This window comes from Salmo trutta, chromosome 20, assembly GCF_901001165.1.
Source record: "Salmo trutta chromosome 20, fSalTru1.1, whole genome shotgun sequence".
NCBI lineage: Eukaryota > Metazoa > Chordata > Actinopteri > Salmoniformes > Salmonidae > Salmo > Salmo trutta.
Window position 1 is genome coordinate 22,885,441 of NC_042976.1, and position 27,561 is coordinate 22,913,001.

Sequence of the window (27,561 nt, forward strand, 5' to 3'; positions counted from 1 at the left end):
AAATTGTGTCGTTACAGCTCTGGGCCTCCATGATTCTAATGTGGACTGTCCTCTTCAATGACTGAATAAAAACACCATTGGTGTGCAGGTGTGGTTGGCATAGGTCATTGTTTGAGCAGCAGCTAGTAAAACAACACATTTCACTCCACCTATTCAGTGTATGTGACAAAAAAAAACCATTATTTTGTACATGATGCTATTTTATTCATTATAAAAGTCATCAAGTCTAAACAGTACAACTGTACAGATACAGAGGATACATACAGTAGTTTATATACATGTTGGATAAAAAGGGTGACAACAACCTTCATTCATTCATTCATTTACCTTTCCTGTCTGGAGAATTGCACCAAAAAAATCAAGTTGAAAAGAAACTGATGTAACGATAATAAGCCAGTCAATGTTTTCCAGTAACAATCATTAAGACAATTATTTTAGTATACAGTGATACACTAGTCGACATTAGAAAACCAGAAGAGAACCATGAGAGGGAACATTCTAGAATGCATGAAATGTTGTTTAGTTGATATTGCACAATATGCCATTGTCTCCTAACCTGCTCTTACAGCATGGTAGAGTGAAACAGAGTGTGCCAGGAAGACAACGATCAGTGTCTTCTTCACAAACTCATTGTACACTCTAGAATGTGTGTGTGTGTGTTTAAAAAAAACAGGTCTAACAGATACAATAACTGCACAGCAGCCGAGATAAAAAGAGAGAGATGAGGACAGACTGGTTCCATCCCACATCAGAAAGACAGGACACACAGAGATCAACTAAGACAACATCTTCAGATTACAGTACAACTCAGTAGTACAAAACAAGCAACTCAAAATGAACCATTCTTTGATATATCAAGTTAATGATTATTAGTTTGAATTAGCATTCATTATTCTTTCACACATCGTTTGAAACTGAATCTATTTACGTAACTGACATCCAGTTTGATCCTGCTAATTAGATAGATTCTCATGCAAAATGTTTATTAGTGAAAAAGTCAAGCCCTTACCCTACTCGTAGGGGTTAATATCAGTAGTTCCTAGAGTTAATGTCAGTGGAACGAGACAGACACATCGTCAGTCGTTCGACACCAGTGTCTATAGTACGGTACCTAAAGATGTGAGAGCACAGAGAACCCTCATTACCTCACTGTTTCTTTGACTTCATCATCCTCCCACAGGATTTGTATTCCCAGGACTAATGGAGAAGCCATGTACAAAATATAATGTGAACATAGAGGTCACTTTCCAGAGTCAACAGTCTGTATGTGCATAAAGAAGCCAACCCCTTCAGCAGGCTGCCTGCTGCAGCAGAATGTAGTGTGGGTCATTATATTCTATTATTCCTTCATTTAGTCATTAAATATTCATAACCACCCAATCTCCCAGTCTCAGACACATGGACCACCAGCCTGCTAGTACACAGGCCTAGCCCATGGTGTGTGTGTTAGTCTACTCCCAGGGCTCGGAGTTGTCGCTCTATCTCGTCATCAGAGATCTGCGTTTTCCGTTTAGGAGAAGCAGTAGGGAGACTCTTCCCTGCTGCTGGGGCTCTCACCATCTGAAACACACACACACACACATTACAACCGGTTAACACTGGCACTGGGCTTACAACACACATCCCAACAGGTTAACACTGGCCTTACAACACACAGTAGCCCTTCTGCATGGAGCGGTGGTGTAGTAACACATGCTGTCCCCCAGGGGGAGTGGGTTCCCTGCCAGATGGACAGTCACTGTAACTGCCTCTCAATTATCACCACACACAGGACGCCTACAGGCACAGTCTGCAGCACGTGTCAAACTCATTCCACGGGGGGCCGAGTGTGTGCAGGTTTTCGCTACACTCTTGTACCGATGGATCAATTAAGGTAACTAATTAGTAAGGAACTCCCCTCACCTGCTTGTCTAGTTCTTAATTGAATGGAAAAAACAAAAAACCCCAGACACTCTGCCCACAGTGGAATGAGTCCTGGTCTATAGGCTGTCATCTCATAAAGACAGGCAGACTACAGGCACAGACTGTCATCTCATAAAGACAGGCAGACTACAGACTGTCATCTCATAAAGACAGGCAGACTACAGGCACAGACTACAGACTGTCATCTCATAAAGACAGGCAGACTACAGGCACAGACTACAGACTGTCATCTCATAAAGACAGGCAGACTACAGGCACAGACTGTCATATCATAAAGACAGGCAGACTACAGGCACAGACTGTCATCTCATAAAGACAGGCAGACTACAGGCACAGACTGTCATCTCATAAAGACAGGCAGGCTACAGACTACAGGCACAGACTCATCTCATAAAGACAGGCAGGCTACAGACTACAGGCTGTAATCTCATAAAGACAGGCAGACTACAGGCACAGACTGTCATCTCATAAAGACAGGCAGACTACAGGCACAGACTCATCTCATAAAGACAGGCAGACTACAGACTACAGACTGTCATCTCATAAAGACAGGCAGACTACAGACTGTCATCTCATAAAGACAGGCAGACTACAGGCACAGACTACAGACTGTCATCTCATAAAGACAGGCAGACTACAGGCACAGACTGTCATCTCATAAAGACAGGCAGACTACAGGCACAGACTGTCATCTCATAAAGACAGGCAGACTACAGGCACAGACTACAGACTGTCATCTCATAAAGACAGGCAGACTACAGGCACAGACTGTCATCTCATAAAGACAGGCAGACTACAGGCACAGACTGTCATCTCATAAAGACAGGCAGACTACAGGCACAGACTGTCATCTCATAAAGACAGGCAGACTACAGGCACAGACTGTCATCTCATAAAGACAGGCAGACTACAGGCACAGACTGTCATCTCATAAAGACAGGCAGACTACAGGCACAGACTGTCATCTCATAAAGACAGGCAAACTACAGGCACAGACTGTCATCTCATAAAGACAGGCAGACTACAGGCAGTCATTCCATAAAGACAGGCAGGCTACAGGCAGTCATTCCATAAAGACAGGCAGGCTACAGGCAGTCATTCCATAAAGACAGGCAGGCTACAGGCAGTCATTCCATAAAGACAGGCAGGCTACAGGCAGGCTACAGGCAGGCTACAGGCAGGCTACAGGCAGTCATTCCATAAAGACAGGCAGGCTACAGGCAGGCTACAGGCAGGCTACAGGCAGGCTACAGGCAGGCTACAGCAGTGTTTCCCAACTCCAGTATCTCCAACTGTACACATTGTTGTTGTAGCTCTGGACAAACACCTGATTCTACTAATCATCAAGCCCTCAATGAGTTGAATCAGGTGAGTTTGTCCGGGACTACAACAAACATGTTGGGTAGGGCTATGACGATACCAGTATCGCAATATCTTTTCCATGACAAAAATGAAAACACAAAGCAGTAAGAATGCGTTGGTCATTTAAAAACCTGCTGTATGTAAAATATTGAGTTCTATATCTTGGAATATAAATAAATGTGACTCTGGGTGACAACATGATGTTTCCAACATAAGAAGTGAAATCCAGTTTGTGCTTCGTTTCCTTACCACGATACTAACGAGTATTGCAATACTGGTATCGTCCCAGCCCTACTGTTGGGTACTGGAGGAATGGAGTTGGTCTTCTTCCCATTAAGACAGGCAGGCTACGGGCTATCCTGCTACTGTCTTTGTCTGCTACACCTCAAAGCATCCAGGCGGGAGAGGGCTTTGAGATGGTACAGGACTCTCTCTTACCCTTCCAGAGGACTACTTATGTGGAGAAGTGACTGGGGAACGGCATTGGGCAGTATGTCTTACCTTTCCAGCGATCTCGATGCCGATCTCATCCAGAACCTGGTTCACAATGTCCTGAGATTCTTCCTCGTCTCCTGATTCCACAAATATCTCATCTAACGTATCGTTGACTGGAGGGAGCAAGGAGGGGGGGGCAGACAGAGTGAGGCAGCGAGACAGAGGTCCTAGTCAGTTTACCGTTAAAAGTTGCAAGTTCAGGTCATTGAACCACTAGGCAAACACACTGATCTGCATGATGTTTTTGGTTTGGACAGTTTTTTTTGTCCGTTACTATTGTGCATCTTTTAAAAATGTTTAAATCCTAGGCTAGGGAGCCAATGACAGCAGGTCTTACTCATGTCCTCAGTCATGCCCATCTTCATGTTCTCTTTCTGAAAGTCCTTCATGGTCTGGAGGGTCTTCTGTGGATCCATCTTCTTGTTCACCGCCTGCATCGTCTGGACAAACACACAGACAAGACTTACACCACAAAAACTGTTATATTACACAGACACAATACACAACTCCCAGAGCATGTACGCGCATCATCAATACGCAGAGGGATTCTGCCTCTTCTTCCTGTGTGCTATCAGCCATGGCCTAGTTTCACACCGGAGCCTCAAACAGCTAAATGAGCTGCACACGCCACATCTAATTAGATGTCATTTTTTTATTGCTCCAAAACTTTTTTAGAGCGTGTCCCTGTTGTTAGTGGGTCTCTCTGCAGCCCCATAGTCTAGAAGCTAGAAGTGGGCTGTTTGGTGAGACTTTACTGTTTTCCTTCCACACTGAAGTCTTGGTAACACAAGCGAGCAGCGCTCCCTAAACACATTCCTTTTTCTGTTACAGAGAGGTCCAATTCTGTGAGACATCTCTCTGTTCCCTACCAGCCAATCAGACATCCTGATCATGACTAATTAACTACCACAGAGACAACGCACTGATTAGAAACAGATTAATACACAAATAACTACATTAATAAATACTTTCCGACTAACTAGTTCACATTCAAAGCTCTAAACATTATAGGCGTATAGTCCTATAACGGGGCTAATTAGATATGCTACTTTATACATTACCAGAAGCCTAATTGATAATAAACTAAGATGTGTAAGGAAGTCATCTGATCTGTGTCTCTGAGCTGTGAAAGGGTATAGGATGGACGAGGGTGAAATGAGAATCTCTATCCAATCAGACAAACATTACCATCCTGAGGGGATGACAAGATATATACACACACTAATTATCACACACTCAGAGATGAAGAGAGGAATCCTTTCAACTGTTTTGGAGAAGCTGTTTTAATGTTAACTGGGTTAGTCGGTCTGCTTTTGGGCCTCATTTACACAGACACACACAGATGCATGTGTGTGTGGAGCTACAATACAATAATATATATTTTTTTAAATGATGACTTTTAGAGGCCCAACATCCAAACTGTGATGGTCTGCGTGCCTGTCAGAATGTGTGTGTGAATGCACGCATGTGTGTGGTGCTCTGTACCTTAGCCGTAGTGGACATGGCTCCAGCCATCTTCATCTGAGAATTCATGACCTTGGTCTGTGTGGACATGGAGGTGACCTTTGAACTGACGGCGTAGGTCCTGTTCTTCTGCTTCCTCAGCTGGACCAGCTGCTTGGCCAAGATCTTACACGCCTCGCGGTTCCCAGACTTAGCCATCTTCTTTATCTCCATCTCCTACAGGGTGAGGGAAGGAAAAGGAGGAGGATCAGCAAGGGGGAGCTTCTGACTGGCTTTGCATCCGGCTGTAAACGGGCAACTTCACTACACTCACACATATACGTTACAAAAATATATAAACACATACAGTACCTGTCAAAAGTTTGGACACACCTACTCATTCCTGAGTTTCTTTATTTTGACTTTTTTCTACATTGTAGAATAATAGTGAAGACATCATAACTATGAAATAACATAAGGAATCATGTAGTAACCAAAAAAAAGTGTTAAATTAAAATATATTTTAGATTCTTCAAAGTAGCCACTCTTTGCCTTGACAGATTTGCACACACTTGCATTATCTCAACCAGCTTCATGAAGTAGTCACCTGGAATGCAATTCAATAAACAAGTGTGCCTTGTTAAAAGTTAATTTGTGGAATTTATTTGATTCTTAATGCGTTTGAGCCAATCAGTTGTGTTGTGACAAGGTAGGAGTGGTATACAGAAGACATCCCTATCCATATTACGGCAAGAACAGCTCAAATAAGCAAAGACAAATGACAGTCCATCATTACTTTAAAAGACATGAAGGTCAGTCTATGCAGCAAATGTCAAGACCTTTGAAAGTTTCTTCAAGTGCAGTTGCAAAAACCATCAAGCGCTATGATGAAACTGTCTCTCATTAGGACCGCCACAGGAAAGGAAGAACCAGAGTTACCTCTGCTGCAGAGAATAAGTTCATTAGAGTTACAGACTCAGAAATTGCAGCCCAAATACACGCTTCACAGTTCAAATAACAGACACCTCAACATCAACTGTTCTGAGGAGACTGTGTGAATCATGCCTTAATGGTAGAATTGTTACAAAGAAACCACTACTAAAAGGACACCAATAAGAAGAAGAGACTTGCTTGTGCCAAGAAACACGAGCAATGAACATTAGACCGCTGGAAATCTGTCCCTTGGTCTGATGAGTCCAAACGTTTGATTTTTGGTTCCAACCGCCGTGTCTTTGTGAGACGCAGAGTAGGTGAACGGATTATTTCTGCATGTGTGGTTCCCACCGGGAAGCATGGAGGAGGAGGTGTGATGGTGCTTTGCTGGTGACACTGGCAGGGATTTATTTAGAATTCAAGGCACACTTAACCAGCATGGCTACCACAGCATTCTGCTGCGATACGCCATCCCATCTGGTTTGCGCTTAGTGGGACTATCATTTGTTTTTCAACAGGACATTGACCCAACTTACCTCCGGGCTATGTAAGGGCTATTTGACCTAGGAGAGTGATGGAGTGCTGCATCAGTTGACCTGGCTCCCACAATCACCCGACCTCAATCCAATTGAGATGGTTTGGGATGAGTTGGACCGCAGAGTGAAGGAAAAGCAGCCAAGTGGTCAGCATATGTGGGAACGCCTTCAAGACTTGTTGGAAAAGCATTCCATGTGAACCTGGTTGAGAGAATGCCAATAGCGTGCAAAGCTGTCATCAAGGCAAAGGGTGGCTACTTTGAAGAATTTTAAATATATTTAGATTTGTTTAAACACTTTTTTGGTTACTACATGCGATCCTGAGTGGCTCAGCGGGATAAGGCACTGCAGCTCAGTTCTAGATGAGTAACTATAAACCCTGGTTCGATCCCAGGCTGTATCACAACCGGCCGTAATCGGGAGTCCCATAGGGCGGCGCACAATTGGCCCAGCATCGTCCGGGTTAGGGGAGGGTTTGGCCGGAGTAGGCCATCATTGTAAATAAGAATTGTTCTTAACTGACTTGCATAGTTAAATAAATACAAATATTCCATGTGTTATTTCATAGCTTTGATGTCTTCACTATTATTCTAAAATGTAGAAAATAGTCAAAATAAAATAAAAACCCTTGAATGAGTAGGTGTGTCCTAACTTTTGGTACTGTACAGTCGTGGCCAAAAGTTTTGAGAATGACACAAATATAAATTTCCACAAAGTTTGCTGCTTCAGTGTCTTTAGATATTTTTTGTCAGATGTTACTATGGAATACTGAAGTATAATTACAAGCATTTAATGAGTGTCAAAGGCTTTTATTGACAATTACATGAAGTTGATGCAGAGTCAATATTTGCAGTGTTGACCCTTCTTTTTCAAGACCTCTGCAATCCGCCCCTGGCATGCTGTCAATTAACTTCTGGGCCACATCCTGACTGATGGCAGCCCATTCTTGCATAATCAATGCTTGGAGTTTGTGGGTTTTTGTTTGTCCACCCGCCTCTTGAGGATTGACCACAAGTTCTCAAATGGGATAAAGGTCTGGGGAGTTTCCTGGCAAAATATCGATGTTTTGTTCACCGAGCCACTTAGTTATCACTTTTGCCTTATGGCAAGGTGCTCCATCATGCTGGAAAAGGCATTGTTCGTCACCAAACTGTTCCTGGATGGTTGGGAGATGTTGCTCTCGGAGGATGTGTTGGTACCATTCTTTATTCATGGCTGTGTTCTTGGCTGAGACTGATGGTAGCGCTCACCTTGTCTTCTCCGGACAAGCTTTTTTCTGGATGCCCCAAACAATCGGAAAGGGGATTCAGAGAAAATGACTTTTCCCCAGTAGCTCAATCCCTGTACCTTTTGCAGAATACCAGTCTGTCCCTGATGTTTTTCCTGGAGAGAAGTGGCTTCTTTGCAGCCCTTCTTGACACCAGGCCATCCTCCAAAAGTCTTCACCTCACTGTGCGTGCAGATGCACTCACACCTGCCTGCTGCCATTCCTGAGCAAGCTCTGTACTGGTGGTGCCCCGATCCCGCAGCTGAATCAACTTTAGGAGACGGTCCTGGCGCTTGCTGGACTTTCTTGGGCGCCCTGAAGGCTTCTTCAAAACAACTGATCCGCTCTCCTTGAAGTTCTTGATGATCCAATAAATGGTTGATTTAGTAGCAATATCCTTGCCTGTGAAGCCCTTTTTGTGCAACGCAATGATGACGGCATGTGTTTCCTTGCAGGTAACCATGGATGACAGAGGAAGAACAATGATTCCAAGCACCACCCTCCTTTTGAAGCTTCCAGTCTGTTATTCGAACTCAATCAGCATGACAGAGTGATCTCTAGCCTTGTCTTCGTCAACACTCACACCTGTGTTAACGAGAGAATCACTGACATGATGTCAGCTGGTCCTTTTGTGGCAGGGCTGAAATGTAGTGAAATGTTTTTTGGGGGGGAGATTCAGTTCATTTGCATGGCAAAGAGGGACTTTGCAATTTATCTGATCACTCTTCATAACATTCTGGAGTATATGCAAATTGCCATCATACAAACTGAGGCAGCAGACTTTGTGAAAATTAATATTTGTGTCATTCTCAAGTTTTGGCCACGACTGTACACATCAGTATCCCCAGGGAGCCCTGTTAAGAGTATACACAGTGTAAATACTGTGATTTGTCGATGGTCTAAACACCTGAGAGTTAGCAGCCCCTCTTAGCTTTGGTAAAACAGCCTCTTGCCCTGAGGGAACACACAGCAAGGCTGTAAAGCCATGGCCCCTGGGAAACAATACAGCTGCAGCCCTGTGTGTCTGTTTATTCTGAAGAGCCAGTCCTCAAAACAATTATTTATTAATTATCATTATTGCCGTTTTTTACAGGAATAATACTCCCATCCCTCCACCCCTTCCCTCTGACAGAATGTAGTGAGGGTTAAACTATCATTAGGCTGATCAGTGCTATGTAGAGTGGAGAAGAGCTGGGTGAAAGATGATTATTCAGCATTATTCTGCTCCTCAGGTAGAGCGCTCTGCTAAACAGCGGAGTAGGCAGATTTCCATTACATTACCCCCTCAGACACACAAACAGGTGCAGTCAGTCTCTGCCTGCTAAACATATTCATGATCAGAATAGACAGAACATCTTAATAATGAGGCTGCTATCTGCCATAAAACAAAATGACATTTAAATAAGTAACAGTGATCTAGGATGGGATGATGAGTGGTGCTGATGTGAGCTTATTACTGATATTATACTGCCCTGTCAAGAGGGAGAGAGTGACAGAGACTGTGTTCAATTACATATCTGGTTTGAGAGAGAATGCTTTTTATTCCATATGACATGATGGAGTATATTACAAAACCCTCCAAAGCGGCATTGGGGGCAAAGTATATGAGATCATCAAATATATTTACTTGAACAACACATGTAGTATTAAACTGAACAATAAAATGATTTTTTTGCACAAGGGTGAGGGATGAGACCAGGGTACAGTTTAAGTCCAACCCTGTTCAAAGTACATCAAACTAGCAGTGTTTGACCAATCTTCAGCCCCTGGGCTCACCCTCAAAGACGAGGTCAAATTCCTGCTCTACGCAGATGACCTTGTCCTACTGTCACCAACAGAGCAATGTATACAGGAAGAAGAAAAAAAAAATGAAAAAAAAAGGACATGAATCAGAGCAGCTAATTAGGAAATACCATGGTTGAACATGCCCAATGGTACAACTACCTGGGACAAAAATAAAAATAAATCAACGCCTCTGGTGGATTTGGTCTCGGAGTGAATGCACTAAAGAAAAAGGCTGCAAAGCATTTTACTCCCCCCCCCAAAAACCATCTAAAAAGAAAAAAATATTTCTATTCAAATCTGGTACAAAATATTCAATAGTGTAATTTTACCAATTGCACTATATGGAAGCAAGGTTTGGGGTCCAACCTGTAATTAAGATTATAAGCATTGTGCAAAAAACCCTATACAAAATCTACATACAGAATTCTGATTGCCAAAGCCTGAGGGACATCCCATGACCCTTAACTCCTTGAAGTATTTACATAGTAAATACCTTACAAGTAATACATAGTGTAACCATCATCCATGTATATTTTGTTGTTTATTAGCCATTCTTTTTTATAATCTTATTTTTATTGAATTAAATGTATCAACCAAAGATTCAACAATACAAGTAGTATTCAAGCAGTAGTATTGTACCTGTAGACATGATCATGTGACCCGTTTCAAAAAACTAGGCATATGTCACACGTCACGACTTCATTGGAGTGTCATTTAAACGTTAAAAAAAATATATATTTAATCAAAATACCTTTTTTTGTTGTTGCAGAAATGACTTCTGGAACATGTGAACGTTCATGTGCCTTAATAAATAAAAAAACTTGTATGCCATCTGTAAATATGAATAAATGTGTTAAATTTCGAGCCTAGTTGGTTTAGCCATGGAAAAATACAGGAAATTTCCCGCTAGCCATGATTGGCTGAGATAATGGAGTATTTTCACAAAGTGTTGCATTGCTGCCCTGAGGTTAATAGCGGTATCGACAAAAATCTGTGGGAAAAAGTAGTGATGGAGTACTTTCTGGAGGACGATCGTGCTATGCTGACTCTCTCAGACTCTGAAAATGAATCAGACGATGAGGAAATCCCTGATTTAGGTAAAAACCTTTTAATTGAACCAGACATTGTAGATTCTTCCCCCATCACTGTCATCAGAAGAAACAGCGCTCAACAGTGTCATCTCGGGAAGAAGTTGAGCAGGTTTTGATATCAGTGGAATGCCCGGTGGAAGCAGAGAGATGATTACCAAATGCAGAGAGTCAAAAAGAGAACACAGGAGGATGTTGTATAAAACACCTGTGTCCAGATTACATCTTCAAACTAAGGGAAACCATGGCATCCATAACAGAGGGAGAAGCGTTCATCCATATATACGGGTAAGAGTAAAACTACTTTTTCAGATATTATATGTTTCTAATTTTGTCAGAAAGCTGTTTTCATTGCAAGTTAAAGCGTACTGTTAGCTAGCTAACGTGTATCATCTGTGTAGTAATATTATTTGTATCTCAGAAATCCATTTACATTGCTAGTTATAGCCTAATGCTAGCTAGCTAACATGGAACCTAATTGGTTAGCTTTAGCTACCTGCAGATTCATGCATGGTGCATGGCATTTTGAGTTGGGATTATGGTTCATTGTTTAGCTAGTTAGCTTGCTACATTTCTAAACACAAGACTCCACTATGCAAGTAACCATTTCACTGTACCGTTTACACCTTATGCATCTTGTGCATGTGATAAATGAAGCTTATATTTAATTTGATATAGCATGACAGAGACGGTAATGTGAAGAACAACATGACCTGCACCAAAATCAGATTAGGATACAACCCAAGGACTAGATAAAGTGTATTTTGACTAATACTTTCTGCTACTACTTTCACCACTTTTAATCTTGAAATCTTTGTTTACTACACTACTATCGTATTCACTCTGTTCAGCACATAGCCTCACATGTGAATCCTTAAAGAGATGGGTGGGGCTAAGGCTTAAGAGGGTGTGAACGATGCTGAATTGGTGTAGACAAAGAAGGGCTCTCCAGTAGGTGTACCAAAACTTTTATGGGCCATTTTCTCAAAAGTGGGGTTAGAGGTTTGTCAACATTCAAAGCAGAATTACTTCACCATTGTTCCTCAACTGCAGGTTATGATATTCCATTTTCTAGCTCTGAGTCTCTACTTTTATCCAATCCAGGTGGTGGGTCACATACTGTATGTACTATTATTAATACTGAAATGAACTGTGTTCCATTATCCTCATTGCACTATATTTACTGAAATGCTGTACCACTATACTGCTTTGGCAATATGTACAAATTGTATTTCATGCCAATAAAGCAATGTGAATTTGAGAGAGAGGGAAGAGAGGGTTCGGTAAAACTGACAGATGAATGATGCCATCACATAACAATGTACATAGAGACAGACTGATCTAATGTTCACTGGACCAGGGCAATAATTCAGCTAGACAGAGCTGACAAAACATGCTCTTTCTCATCTGAATAATGAACCAAGTTGTTCTATGGAATAAAGTGGCTATAAATTCAAATCATGGGCTATCCCTGGATCCATGCCAGTACATACACTTTGCTGAATAATATAGATATCTTGAAGAAAAACAAATGTTCTTCTCCAAAAAGGGTGTTGTGTTTTTGGGACACATGCTGAAAGCCCCAGTAGTCTCTGTGTCAAGAGTCTAATACTAATGAGTCTCCCAGCACAGCAATTACAGCAGCCCTAGCAGAGGAAGTGCAAACAGACACTGGGACAGCTGTGTCACAAATACACTTATGCTAAATTGTAATATAGGACACTTCCCCTTCTTAGAGAATAGCTTTTTTTTTCAGACCAACAAAGATAAAAACTAGATTAATTAGGAGAAATATTAATGAGTAATAAAACGCTTGTCCCTGGGAAGGTAATTATGGCCTGTGTGATGTTTACTTAAAACAGAGACCACTCTTCCATACATCCTTATGGTATAGTGGGAAAAGGAGGGGAAACGTTATATTCTTCTGTTCACACAGCCCTATGGTGACTCATTGTGCGCGCACACACACACACACACACACACACACACACACACACACACACACACACACACACACACACACACACACACACACACACACACACACGCGTTCTACTTCCTCTTTCCCCTGTAGCATTCTACCTGTCTTTTCTTAGCTAAGCAGCTTGTAGGCCTAACAGACAGAGCAGGAAAGGGATGTGAGTGGCTGTAGGGGGTAGGATGGAGCAGGATTCGCCTTGAGTCATTTACACACATTTGATGCAATCAGCCGCAATCACCAGAAAAGGTTCTACTGAGAAACTAAAACCTGCTGCCTTCCTACAGCACTTCACAGAGTGAGGGGGTCTCACCATTTGTTTCTCTTGTTTCTCCAGAGCAGCTCTGTCTCTAGTGATCTGTCTCTGAGTACCACGAAGCTCCTTAGCCTGTTCCTTTATAATGTCTGAGAGAGAGAGAGAGAGAGAGAGAGAGAGAGAGATTAGAAAAACATTTACCCTACGAACATACACAGTTATTGAATCAAACAGTTTTTTTTGTTTTGCTTTATGACATACATACATACATACATACATACATACATACATACATACATACATACATACATACATACATACATACATACATACATACATACATACATACATACATACATACATACATACATACAAGTTATGCTGGGCATTGGGCTTTCTGTAAAGCCATAGAAGCAGAGTACCATTCTGTTCACACGGGTAGATAGACAGGGACAAAGCTCTGGACATTCCTCATTCACAGGGCTGAGCCTGGACTCTAAACCATTCCTGCCTCACACGCTACCCATTACCCTGACACGACGTGTGTAACACAGTCCGACACACGACGTGTGTAACACAGTCCGACACACGACGTGTGTAACACAGTCCGACACGCTACCCATTACCCTGACACGACTTGCGTAACACAGTCCGACACGCTACCCATTACCCTGACACGACGTGTGTAACACAGTCCGACACACTACCCATTACCCTGACACGACGTGCGTAACACAGTCCGACACGCTACCCATTACCCTGACACGACGTGTGTAACACGGTCCGACACGCTACCCATTACCCTGACACTACGTGTGTAACACAGTCCGACACGCTACCCATTACCCTGACACGACGTGTGTAACACAGGTCCGACACGCTACCCATTACCCTGACACGACGTGTGTAACAGTCCGACACGCTACCCATTACCCTGACACGACGTGTGTAACACAGTCCGACACGCCCATTACCCTGACACGACGTGCGTAACACAGTCCGACACGCTACCCATTACCCTGACACGACGTGTGTAACAGTCCGACACGCTACCCATTACCCTGACACGACGTGCGTAACACAGTCCGACACGCTACCCATTACCCTGACACGACGTGCGTAACACAGTCCGACACGCTACCCATTACCCTGACACGACGTGCGTAACACAGTCCGACACGCTACCCATTACCCTGACACGACGTGTGTAACACAGTCCGACACGCTACCCATTACCCTGACACGACGTGCGTAACACAGTCCGACACCCTACCCATTACCCTGACACGACGTGTGTAACACAGTCCGACACGCTACCCATTACCCTGACACGACGTGTGTAACAGTCCGACACGCTACCCATTACCCTGACACGACGTGTGTAACAGTCCGACACGCTACCCATTACCCTGACACGACGTGTGTAACACAGTCCGACACGCTACCCATTACCCTGACACGACGTGTGTAACAGTCCGACACGCTACCCATTACCCTGACACGACGTGTGTAACACAGTCCGACACGCTACCCATTACCCTGACACGACGTGTGTAACACAGTCCGACACGCTACCCATTACCCTGACACGACGTGCGTAACACAGTCCGACACGCTACCCATTACCCTGACACGACGTGCGTAACACAGTCCGACACGCTACCCATTACCCTGACACGACGTGCGTAACACAGTCCGACACGCTACCCATTACCCTGACACGACGTGCGTAACACAGTCCGACACGCTACCCATTACCCTGACACGACGTGCGTAACACGGTCCGACACGCTACCCATTACCCTGACACGACGTGCGTAACACGGTCCGACACGCTACCCATTACCCTGACACGACGTGCGTAACACGGTCCGACACGCTACCCATTACCCTGACACGACGTGCGTAACACGGTCCGACACGCTACCCATTACCCTGACACGACGTGTGTAACACAGTCCGACACGCTACCCATTACCCTGACACGACGTGTGTAACACAGTCCGACACGCTACCCATTACCCTGACACGACGTGCGTAACACAGTCCGACACGCTACCCATTACCCTGACACGACGTGCGTAACACAGTCCGACACGCTACCCATTACCCTGACACGACGTGCGTAACACAGTCCGACACGCTACCCATTACCCTGACACGACGTGTGTAACACAGTCCGACACGCTACCCATTACCCTGACACGACGTGTGTAACACAGTCCGACACGCTACCCATTACCCTGACACGACGTGTGTAACACAGTCCGACACGCTACCCATTACCCTGACACGACGTGTGTAACACAGTCCGACACGCTACCCATTACCCTGACACGACGTGTGTAACACAGTCCGACACCCTACCCATTACCCTGACACGACGTGTGTAACACAGTCCGACACGCTACCCATTACCCTGACACGACGTGTGTAACACAGTCCGACACGCTACCCATTACCCTGACACGACGTGCGTAACACAGTCCGACACGCTACCCATTACCCTGACACGACGTGTGTAACACAGTCTGACACACTACCCATTACCCTGACACTACGTGTGTAACACAGTCTGACACACTACCCATTACCCTGACACGACGTGTGTAACACAGTCTGACACACTACGTGTGTAACACAGTCTGACACACGCTATGCTCCAAATACCAGACTCAGCTGTACACAATAAAACTGGGTTCTTTATTAAATGTATAGAGGGACCAGCACTAAAGAGAGCTCAGGATTGAACTCTTATTGAGATAATTCCTACTTCAGATCGACCAGACTAAAATAATTCCTTAATTACATATTACTTATACTTTTAGAAATATTGGCAGGGTAAACTATGTGATGCGTCGTTTCACAGGTTTCCAATAAAAATACACCAGGCTTCTGACTTTATATGTACAACAGCAGTAATGTAGCAAAAACTAAAATCATTTGAATCAATGTTTTAAGGCAGGATAAAACCCTTGAAGTGTAGCATCAATGGGAACAATATAGGCACAAGCGTGAGGTGAACTGAATAAGTGAAGGCATTCACGGAGAGATGGTCACACAGCAGCAGTTCCTAATATAAGGCTGTGGAGTATGAGATTGGAGAGCAGTCCCAGAGAGATACCAGGCATGTCTGTAGGCAAGGGTACACTGTTCTAGCCATTTCACCCAAACCGCCTCACACATTCTGTCTCTTACACACACCCTGCTGTGAACGTGTCCCGGCCATCCCAGCTCCCTGCTATTAGCTCTAAGGTTACCGCAGACACATATAGTGAGCCAGGGCACTCCACCAGCTGATGCACTAAACCATTGCACTGGACTCCATCACTAGAGCAAGAGGATTCCCAGAGATTCTCTCTACAGTGGAATACCAGAAGGCACTACCAACAACCTCTAACAACCTCTAACAACTAACACAACCTTTCATTGCTGGATCAAAACGCTAAATATTCAACAGAAAACTTTCTTTCCTCCAAATAAGGTTTTTCCCAAAAACTATAAAAAGGTATAAATAAAACAATTAAAAACAATAACAGGAAATGATTTGTTTAATGTTCAGGTAATTCCTGCAGTGGAAGTCCAAAACTGAAGCATACAGCAGTGAATGTTGTTTCGTCGTAAAGCACGTCAAACTTTTAGAAGAAAATGCATGAGGAAAGTGAAAAAAATATATATTTCCCCCCCCAACAAATACTGCAGTAAAGTTTTTACAGATAAATGTTGCAGAATAACAGGCTCTCAAACTCTTTAAGAGTTACCATAATGTTAAAAAAACATTTTTTTTAAATGAATTGAAATAGTGAGAATCCTTGCTATAGGTACCTATGGTGCCCTCATCACCCCAACAACTCCAGACAGAGAGCTGGACCACTAGCGAGAGTGAAGCGTAGTATCTACGTGCAGGGTGACGTATCGACGTCGTCTACAAGAGGGTGGGGTACTGTCTACAAAACTCCACCAGCTATTCTCTGCCCGCCATCGCACCCGCACGCCCTACCATGGGATACCACCGCTTCTGGACACCGGGCAACCTTGGCACCCCACGCCCAGAGAGAGGAGAGAGAAAGAATGAGAGAAGGGGCAGAGACGCTGAGATATCCTATCAACCATCTGGCCTTGAGTAAACGTACAGTACAATCACAGTAAGTGAATATTGATTCTCCATCAATGAGACCATGGTCATGAAATAACTTATTAATATTGAATTAGGTAGAAACTTGAAATTGATTATATAAAAACGTACAATATGTTTGTGTTTAATAAAGTTATTAGTGATTCAGATGTAATGTATTGATTATGTATTCTGAATAGTCTGAATAGTTCTGTTGCATTCTGACCCTGTAAGACCAAGACATTTTGACTGATAAAGCCCAACATTTTAACGGCTCAAGGAAATACACAATATGATGGAGACATTTCTTCCTCTTCTTAACTTTTCTTTATCGAGGTCAGGCACATTGAGATAAACTTTATTTTCAAGAGACACCTGAAAATCAATCTTTGAGGTTCTTCTTTTAACATATTGCTACATTTTCAATGTATCAGCAGCAGCAAAAAGCTGCATGGCAGTACTGTGTTATCTTTACAGGCAGTTTGAACTCTCTCTCACTCACACACACACACACTTCACTGTTGACTTTTGGTTTCCCCTTGAGTCATATTTGACTACTATGAGAGGAAAACTGAGAAGTGTTTTACAGTCAAACATAGCCTAATGGAAATCTTGACATGGTCATTACTAGGGTTGAGAATTGCCAGGGACCGCACCATATGATATTATCACGATACTTTGGTGCCGAAATGATTAAGATTGAGAACAAGCCATGAAGGAAACATATTGGAGTGTTGGTGCAGGTACTGCCAACTAGCGCAAAAATAATATTGCGATATTGTCAAAACGATACATGAAAAATAATTTGGATCGCGCAGACAGTGTGATAAACCTTACTTATATCCACCTGTCTTTAACTGAACAGAGTGAAGTAACACAATCATTCTACACGGGGTAACTCTGGATCACGTTTCTCTCGTGTGAACAAAGCTTTCTTACAGGTCTTACACTGCTAGAAGCTGTTAATCATGGAATTAATCTGTTGCAGTCAGCAGGTAAATTACAAAGTTACCATTAAAACATACTAGGCAGCATCATCCAATCAATGTAACAATGTACTAATTTAGCCTAAGACAACTACACTGTTCACACGATGGTCAAATTGTGACCAGTTTTTTGTTTTTTAGCAACTTAACAAGGAACTTTCACTGATAACGTTACACAGACAAGTGGAATAGTAACGTTATATTGTCTAGATTCAGACTGTGACACAATCTAACTTAAGGGGATTCCACGTTGACCAATGTCATTGTTGATTTTGTAACAAACATGCATCTTCACTTTTTAAACTGGTGTCAGGTGAACTGGTAAAACAGTTCAACTGGCTCGTTCAGTAGGGAAGCCTAAGTTCGTTAGTGGCGGACTGGCTCTCACCAATTCAAACAACTTTGTTACAAGCCTACTAGCAGCGGAAAACAAACTTACCGTCGACTGTCTTCTTCTTGAATAGAGAAGCCATGGCGCACAAATTAAAACTAAAACCAAATACTAGGCCTAAATACAATGTATGTGCTTCCAGGCCGTGGGCAGCTAAACTGTAGCTGTAGCAACAAGCTGAGATTTCCTGGTCGATCTGTTCCAGCCCTTCACATGACATCCCAGACTCACCGCCGACTCTCTGACGTCACCACGGGACTCCCAGTTCCTCCTGTCTCCCCTAGAGGGCGGTAGTTCCGACGCAGACCGAGCTCTTTGACGTTCATATCAACCCGCACAGTGAACTGGGCTAGATTCAAAAAAAAGTGATCAGTGATTATTTTATCAACTCTGCTCAGAAATTGCAGAGTGAGTAGAAAACGAGGACGGTAACTTTGGGAAAAACGCCCTCTACGGAAAAGTTTGGTAAGATTTAGATATGTGCATACTGGCTATCCTTACACAAACACACTTTGAAGGGAAATAATATTTATTTTGTTCTTTAATAAAAATAGAAATCAAAACATACTCACTTTAAATTATTCTACTTTATTAAAAACGGATTACAAATTTTCTCTCTAACCAAGTGGATTATTTATCTTTAGGCTCCCCTGCTGGTATATATAAACACGTTTATAGATCTAACTTCATAATATTATATATACATAACTTTTTTCTAAATGACAAAATATTAGATCAATGTACCTCAAAATCGTTTTATTGGAGTGACTTAAAAAGTTGAGATGAGACAGATGACGTTTTTAGTTGAGCAAGACAAGTGGCATCCAGGGTAACTGTTGGTGACACCTGTGAAAATGACAGGATGGGGGCGTTTAACCTCAAGCCACCGGACCAGTCAATAACAAAGCAATAGTAGGTCAAGCACAGGCCATACACATTAGCATTTAGGATTTTAATTTTGTGTATTGGATTATGCCCCCATTAAAAATTGGTTGGAGGTATTTTCTATGCACATGAAAATATAGCAAATGCTCGGGATTGTTATGTCTGTGTGTGTGTGTCCCTCTGTGTGTGCTCGTGTGTGTGCTCGTGTGTGTGTTTTTTTAAGAAGCTATGAAAATGTAAAGTACCACGTCCATAAAAACAACCACATAGGCTAGATAGACATAAAATAACTCCCTACGGCTTTACACCGCCATCAATTATTTTGTTCTCATTTCATCCTCATCTCACTGGATAATGTTACCACTGAGGTCAGGGACCTGCTATATTAAAGAATAAATTCATAGGATGGTTTCTCTTCATATTAATGCTGCTGTGAGAAACATTGCAGTCTGCTCACTTGAACCATAACCAACTCAATTCAATGAAAATTCTGAGTTCCCTCCATTTGGTCAAATGGAAAAGGAGGCAGTAGAGAAGAGGAGAATAGGAGAGGAAGAGAGGGGGAGTTATGGCTCAAAATGAGAGGATGGGACCAAGTACAGAAGGAGGAGAGGAGAAGATAACAGATGAGAGGAGACAGAGGATAGTGGGGTGACTTTGAGAAGACAGAGGAGAGGAGGATTAGTAGCTCTCAGCTCATACCCCTCTCCATCCCAGTGGAGGAGTGCAGCGTCCTGGGGCGTTGTTCTTGTTAAGGTTATTAGGGAGATGTTAGGTCTAATCAATAGTAGACTACAGGGAACAGCGCTAAACGCTCTCATCACTACTACTACCACATGCCCTGAGGTGATCCATCCATCCAGCCAGCACACAGCACACAGGCCCTCTACAGCCCCCTTCATAATGACACTAGCCACAGACTGCTGTGTTTGCTGTGGAGGTTGTTTTCAAAGTATATTACATATCTACATCTCATATTGGAGGGAAGGGAGGGAGGGACATGTTGAGGACATTAAATGAGAATTCCCTCTGAGGTTTAAAAAAAATAAATTATCTCTATTTTCTTTATCTCTGTTGGTGGTCTTGCCTGAGGCGAACAGACGTTTAATGTTAACATGTTGCTAACTAACTACACAGACAGACAGAAGACAGACAGCAGAGAGAGATGTCATGTGTGAAATTAGATCCCAGTACAATCACTGGGAATCCCTGAGAATTATAACAGAAAAATCTAACATTTTGCTTTGAGGTCTCATTCTACACATAGACTCACTGTAGTGCAATCCATCTGCAATACATAATAAAACGTGTTTCCACATCTGCAATGCTGAAGGGTTGAATGATGACTTTAGTAAGAAGATATTGGATTTTATCTTTCTTTGTCAATTATTATACGTATATCTGTCAAAGTGTTTCCGATTCATTTACAATATGATGCATGTGATTTTTATTGCTCTATAGCAGGGATCATCAACAAGATTCAGCCGCGGGACAATGTTTTCTTGAGTGGATGGTCGGGGGGCCGGAACATTATAAAACACATATTTGTAGACTGGCAAATTGACCGCAAGAAGCCTAAACAGATATAATATTTGACTAAAACATAATAATTTCAAACCTTGATTACATTTGGGGACATTGCCCTGCGTAGGGTCTTCCAGATGGGACGTTAAAACAGGTGTCCTGACTCTCTATGGTCATTCAAAATCCCATGGCACTTATTGTAAGAGTAGGGGTGTTCACCCCGGTCATGGCTCAATTCCCAAAATGGCCACATTCCATCATGGCCACCTAATCATCCCCCTCATTCCTAATTTCCATATATGACTCCTCACCTCCCCACCTGATAGCTGATGTGTGGTGAGCGTTCTGGTACAAAAATGGTCGGCGTGCATCACTGAGGTTGGTGCTACACATTGATGGTGGATGAGGTGAGTTTCCCCATACTATGTAAAGCGCTTTGATGACCGAATTTGGTAGAAAAGCGCGGTATAAATCCAACCAGTTATTATTTATTATTATTATTTGAATACAATCTAGAGGTCGACCGATTATGATTTTTCAACGCCGATACCGATTATTGGTGGACCAAAAAAGCCGATACTAATTAATCGGACGATTTATTTTCTATTTTTATTTATTTGGAATAATGACAATTACAACAATACTGAATGAACACTTATTTTAACTTAATATAATACATAAATACTATCAATTTAGCCTCAAATAAATAATGAAACATGTTCAATTTGGTTTAAATATTGCAAAAACAAAGTGTTGGAGAAGAAAGTAAAAGTGCAATATGTGCCATGTAAAAAAGCTAACGTTTAAGTTCCTTGCTCAGAACATGAGAACATATGAAAGCTGGTGGTTCCTTTTATCATGAGTCTTTAATATTCCCAGGTAAGAAGTTTTAGGTTGTAGTTATTATAGGAATTATAGGACTATTTCTCTCTATACGATTTGTATTTCATATACCTTTGACTATTGGATGTTCTTATAGGCACTTTAGTATTGCCAGTGTAACAGTATAGCTTCCGTCCCTCTCCTCACTCCTACCTGGGCTCGAACCAGGAACACATCGACAACAGCCACCCTCGAAGCAGTGTTACCCATGTAGAGCAAGGGGAACAACTACTCCAAGTCTCAGAGCGAGTGACGTTTGAAACGCTATAAGCGTGCACCCGGCTAACTAGCTAGCCATTTCACATGGGTTACACCAGCCTAATCTTGGGAGTTGATAGGCTTGAAGTCATAAACAGCGCAATGCTTGAAGAATTGCGAAGGGCTGCTGGCAAAACGCATGAAAGTGCTGTTTGAATGAATGCTTACGAGCCTGCTGGTACCTACCACTGCTCAGTCGGACTGCTCTATCAAATATCAAATCATAGACTTAATTATAATATAATAAACACAGAAATACGAGCCTTAGGTCATTAATATGGTTGAATCCGGAAACTATCATCTCGAAAACAAAACGTTTATTATTTCAGTGAAATACGGAACCGTTCCGTATTTTATCTAACGGGTGGCATCCCTAAGTCTAAATATTCCTGTTACATTGCACAACCTCCAATGTTATGTCATAATTACGTAAAATTCTGGCAAATTAGTTCACAACGAGCCAGGTGGACCAAACTGTTGCATATACCCTGACTCTGCATGCAATGAACGCAAGAGAACTGACACAATTTCACCTGGTTAATATTGCCCGCTAACCTGGATTTCTTTTAGCTAAATATGCAGGTTTAAAAATATATACTTCTGTGTATTGATTTTAAGAAAGGCATTGATGTTTATGGTTAGGTACAGTCGTGCAACGATTGTGCTTTTTTCGCAAATGCGCTTTTGTTAAATCATCCCCCGTTTGGCGAAGTTGGCTGTCTTTGTTAGGAAGAAATAGTCTTCACACAGTTCGCAACGAGCCAGGCGGCCCAAACTGCTGCATATACCCTGACTCTGTTGCAGAGGTGACACATTTTCCCTAGTTAAAAGAAATTCATGATAGCAGGCAATATTAATTAAATATGCAGGTTTAAAAATATATACTTCTGTGTATTCATTTTAAGAAAGGCATTGATGTTTATGGTTAGGTACACGTTGGAGCAACGACAGTCCTTTTTCGCGAATGCGCACTGCATCGATTATATGCAACGCAGGACAGGATAGGCTAGATAAACTAGTAATATCATCAACCATGTGTAGTTAACTAGTGATTATGATTGATTGATTCATTGTTTTTTATAAGATAAGTTTAATGCTAGCTAGCAACTTACCTTGGCTTCTTACTGCATTCGCGTAACAGGCAGGCTCCTCGTGGAGTGCAATGTAAAGCAGGTGGTTAGAGCGTTGGACAAGTTAACCGTAAAGTTGCAAGATTGAATCCCCAAGCTGGATCAAAATCTGTCGTTCTGCCACTGAACAAGGCAGTTAACCCACCGTTCCTAGGCCGCCATTGAAAATAAGAATATGTTCTTAACTGACTTGCCTAGTTAAAAAATATATATTTTTAAAATAATAAAATAAAATAAATTTAAAAAATCGGCAAATCGGTAGCCAAAAATACAGATTACCGATTGTTATGAAAACTTGAAATCGGCCCTAATTAATCGGCTATTCCGATTAATCGGTCGACCTCTAATACAATCACATACAGTATGTCTCACTATTATACTTGGGAACAGATTTCCAAAATTAAAATCACTTGGAGTTGATTTCCTGGTGGTTTTAAAGTATTTTATGTCCAACAATGAAAATTAAAAAACAACGATTAAAAATATATATACATATTACATTTTCTTTACTCAGAAAACTCCGGAGCCAAAATAAAACCACCCGCGGGACAAATTTGGCCCACAGGCTGCCAGTTGGGTAACCTTGCTCTATAGTGTTGTTCATATTCAGTATGTATTCAAGCAGGAGTAAATTATGATTTAATTACCATAATCATCCACCAATCCTGAGTTCATGGCTGGTATAATGTGTGTGATATGTGACATGTAACAAGGCAGAGTTATGGTGCTATGATAACAGACAGATACAGGCGGAGACAGGCCCAGGACTTAGAGTGGTAGCAGGGGATTTAAACAGCAACATCCTCTAGCTGATGGATGGATGCTCTCAACTAGAACGAGACACATAGAGGGGAGGGTGGAGAGAGGGAGGGGTGGGTGGGAAGAGAGGTACAGGGTCAGGAGGGGTAATATATCGAGTGAATGACTCCGCTCCTTTAGCCCGTGGGAAGAATCAGAGAGAGGCGTGTTGCTCTCAGGCACAGGGCAGCAGGGAAACGTGGGTAATGAAAGATTATCTCCCCTGGTGGGTTAGCTCATCACTAGCAGCCTGGAGCAGGACACACACACCCACACACCCACATGCGTGCGCACACACACACACACACACACACACACACACACACACACACACACACACACACACACACACACACACACGCACACACACACACACAGCAGAGTCACTAACTCCAGTGATAATGTAACATAGCTCAAAGTGGGATGTGGTACTATTGTTTAAACCTGCTCTCTGATGACATCTCACTGGTGAGTCAAGGGATACTAATGAAGACACTCATTATTCCAGCCAATGACAAGCTCTTATCCACAGGTATGTCTAGCCTGAGGAAGACAATCTGGGCCAGGTATGGAACATGTGTAACATCAGGTTCCTCCCGTCATTCCTCTGTCTCTCCCCATCCTCCCTCAGCCCTGCATCACATGCCCTTCTCCTGTCCCCTCCTGGTTTTTTATCTCCATTACATCCTACATATGTCTCTCCTCTATCCTTGTCTCCTGAAAAATCAGCACTGAGGGTCAGACGGAAAACCCTGCTGCCTCCACTTTCCTCTCTTCCCCAGTCTCATCTCCCCTGTCTCTTCTACCACGCCACCGCCCTGGGGCCAGGCTGAGCCAGTATCAGTGAGGGGAGGGGAGGGAGTCTGGTGAATATTATTAGCATGGGGAATTAGACTCACTAAGTATGGAAGGGCAGAGAGGACGAGTCCTGCGGTCAGTTTCGAGAGGGGACAGCCAGACACACCCCATACAGTCGCACACAAACATACACATGTACATATATGCCAAGGATGAGCCCACACCAGTACATTAAGGTAGGTAATTATATTCAGACAGACAGAGATGTGTTAAAGACTTTCTAATTCCTGACGGTGCTGGCACAGCAGAAACTGTATCTCTGTCTGCTTGTATTCGCATTATCCTTTTCTGTCCGCTGTCTGCTTGTATTCGCATTATCCTTTTCTGTCTTTTTACTCACTTCAGAAAGACGCCTCTTTTCCCTATCTCCCACTGTTCTACAGTAGTCCTTCAAGACAACTTAAATCTAATCTACATTATATTCAGTATTTCTATTGTTTGACAGAGGCCTACCGTCTAAACAGGGGAGGAAAGAGGAAGCAGAGCAGACAGTGATTACGTGATGTGCTTTAATTAGGGGATAATATGCTGATCTGGTATGTTAGGAAAAATAACAGCACAGACAGAAACAATTACTGTGTAGACCAAGATGGAAGTTAAATGTAACATACTAGATGCATTGCAATATGAAATGTATTCACTTCTTTCCCTCACTTTCTCTCTCTCCGACCTGACCATTTCAAATTACCTCTTTGTCTTGACCAAGAACCCCGTTTGACCTTCCTGTCAGATCAGTCAAGGAGGGTCCTCTATCAATCCAGGCAGTCCTTGAGTCTCCAACACCTCATTAAATAACTCTCAGTATTCACGCCTGTCTCTATTACCATCTCATTTGCAAACTGGTGATTTTTAATAGAGCAGGAGTTATATTATTATTATTGTAATTATGTGGTTATAAAGGCCTGGTCCGTCATTCCAGAGAGATCTGAGTCCTCCACTGGTCAGTTCATTATCACACTACAGACACATGTCACCCCGCTCTGCCACCGCGGAGCATGACACACACGTACGGGATTCCCTTTGTGAGATCCAATTAAAAGTTCCATTGACATTCTGGTTCTGTGTGGCAGTATGATATCAGTATGATAGCTAAAACAGCAGGAACAATTAAAAATGTTATTATCTTGGACTATGTTACCTTATATTGTGATTAAATTTGTCACAATGTGGGATTAGACTGGATGGTCATTGAGCCTTTTGTTAAAACGTGGAGTTTTGTCATTTTACATAATAATTATATTTTTTTATTTAAACCACCATCCACAATTAAATTTCAAAAGGCCATGTATTAAGTTTATTGACTGAAATTAGCCCACATATAACAGCCATGTACGTACTGTACCTATTCCTTTTAATAGGAAACATATTATAAACAATACAATCTCTGTCTGTCTGTCTGTCTGTCTGTCTGTCTGTCTGTCTGTCTGTCTGTCTGTCTGTCTGTCTGTCTGTCTGTCTGTCTGTCTGTCTGTCTGTCTGTCTGTCTGTCTGTCTGTCTGTCTGTCTGTCTGTCTGTCTTCCGCTCAGCCCAGTCAAAACTGTTCGCTGCTCTGGCACCCCAATGGTGGAACAAGCTCCCTCACGACGCCAGGACAGCGGAGTCAATCACCACCTTCCGGAGACACCTGAAACCCCACCTCTTTAAGGAATACCTAGGATAGGATAAAGTAATCCTTCTAACCCCCCCCCCCTTAAAAGATTTAGATGCACTATTGTAAAGTGGTTGTTCCACTGGATATCATAAGGTGAATGCACCAATTTGTAAGTCGCTCTGGATAAGAGCGTCTGCTAAATGACTTAAATGTAAATGTCTGTCTGTCTGTCTGTCTGTCTGTCTGTCTGTCTGTCTGTCTGTCTGTCTGTCTGTCTGTCTGTCTGTCTGTCTGTCTGTCTGTCTGTCTGCCTGTCTACCTGTCTACCTGTCTGTCTCCCTCTGCCTGTCTGCAGCGAAATGCTTATGTTTCTATCTATGTACGTGAATGGTGTGTATAGGCAGTATGGACAGTATATGAATAGAAAAGGTGTGTACAGCAGTAGTTATATAGGATGAGCCATGACTAGAATACAGTATATACATATAAAGTAGGTAAAACAGTATGTAAACATTATTAAAGTGACCAGAGTTCAATGACTGTATTTATTTTTTATTTTTATTTAACCAGGTAGGCCAGTTGAGAACAAGTTCTCATTTACAACTGCGACCTGTCCAAGATAAAGCAAAGCAGTGTGACACAAACAACAACACAGAGTTACACATGGAATAAACAAACGTACAGTCAATAACACAATAGAAAAGTCTATATACAGTGTGTGCAAATGAAGTAAGATTAGGGAGGTAAGGCAATAAATAGCCCGTAGTGGCGAAATAATTACAATTTCACACATAAACACTGGAGTGATAGATGCAGAAGATGAATGTACAAGTAGAGATACTGTGGTGCAAAGGAGCAAAAAAATAAAAAAAATAAAAAAATAACAATATGGGGATGAGGTAGTTGGATGGGCTATTTACAGATGTGCTATGTACAGGTGCAATGATCTGTAAGCTGCTCTGATAGCTGATGCTTAAAGTTAGTGAGGGAGATGAGTCTCCAGCTTCAGTGATTTTTGCAATTTGTTCCAGTCATTGGCAGCAGAGAACTGGAAGGAAAGGCGTCCAAAGTAGGAAT

General features: G+C 42.5%; 1 protein-coding gene across 1 annotated transcript; it reads right to left on the reverse strand.

The window, feature by feature from the left end:
• Nucleotides 1–179: 179 nt before the first annotated feature.
• Nucleotides 180–18,788, reverse strand: LOC115155718 (charged multivesicular body protein 2b). Its single transcript, XM_029702617.1, has 6 exons — nucleotides 18,606–18,788; nucleotides 13,124–13,215; nucleotides 5,266–5,460; nucleotides 4,118–4,220; nucleotides 3,787–3,893; nucleotides 180–1,560 (listed from the first exon to the last, which is right to left on the reverse strand). Exons 1-6 carry the CDS (start codon nucleotides 18,775–18,777, stop codon nucleotides 1,447–1,449), a joined length of 783 nt encoding a protein of 260 aa, XP_029558477.1. The 5' UTR covers nucleotides 18,778–18,788; the 3' UTR covers nucleotides 180–1,446.
• Nucleotides 18,789–27,561: the final 8,773 nt, after the last annotated feature.

Bases quoted from the DNA above. Each gene is read 5' to 3' on its own strand.
- LOC115155718 (XM_029702617.1), bottom strand. From the start codon at position 18,777: ATGTCATGTGAAGGGCTGGAACAGATCGACCAGGAAATCTCAGCTTGT. The intron at 13,216-18,605 runs GTAAGTTTGTTT...TCTCTCTCTCAG, and splicing joins CAAGAAGAAGACAGTCGACG to ACATTATAAAGGAACAGGCT. The intron at 4,221-5,265 runs GTACAGAGCACC...GTGTTTGTCCAG, and splicing joins CCATGTCCACTACGGCTAAG to ACGATGCAGGCGGTGAACAA.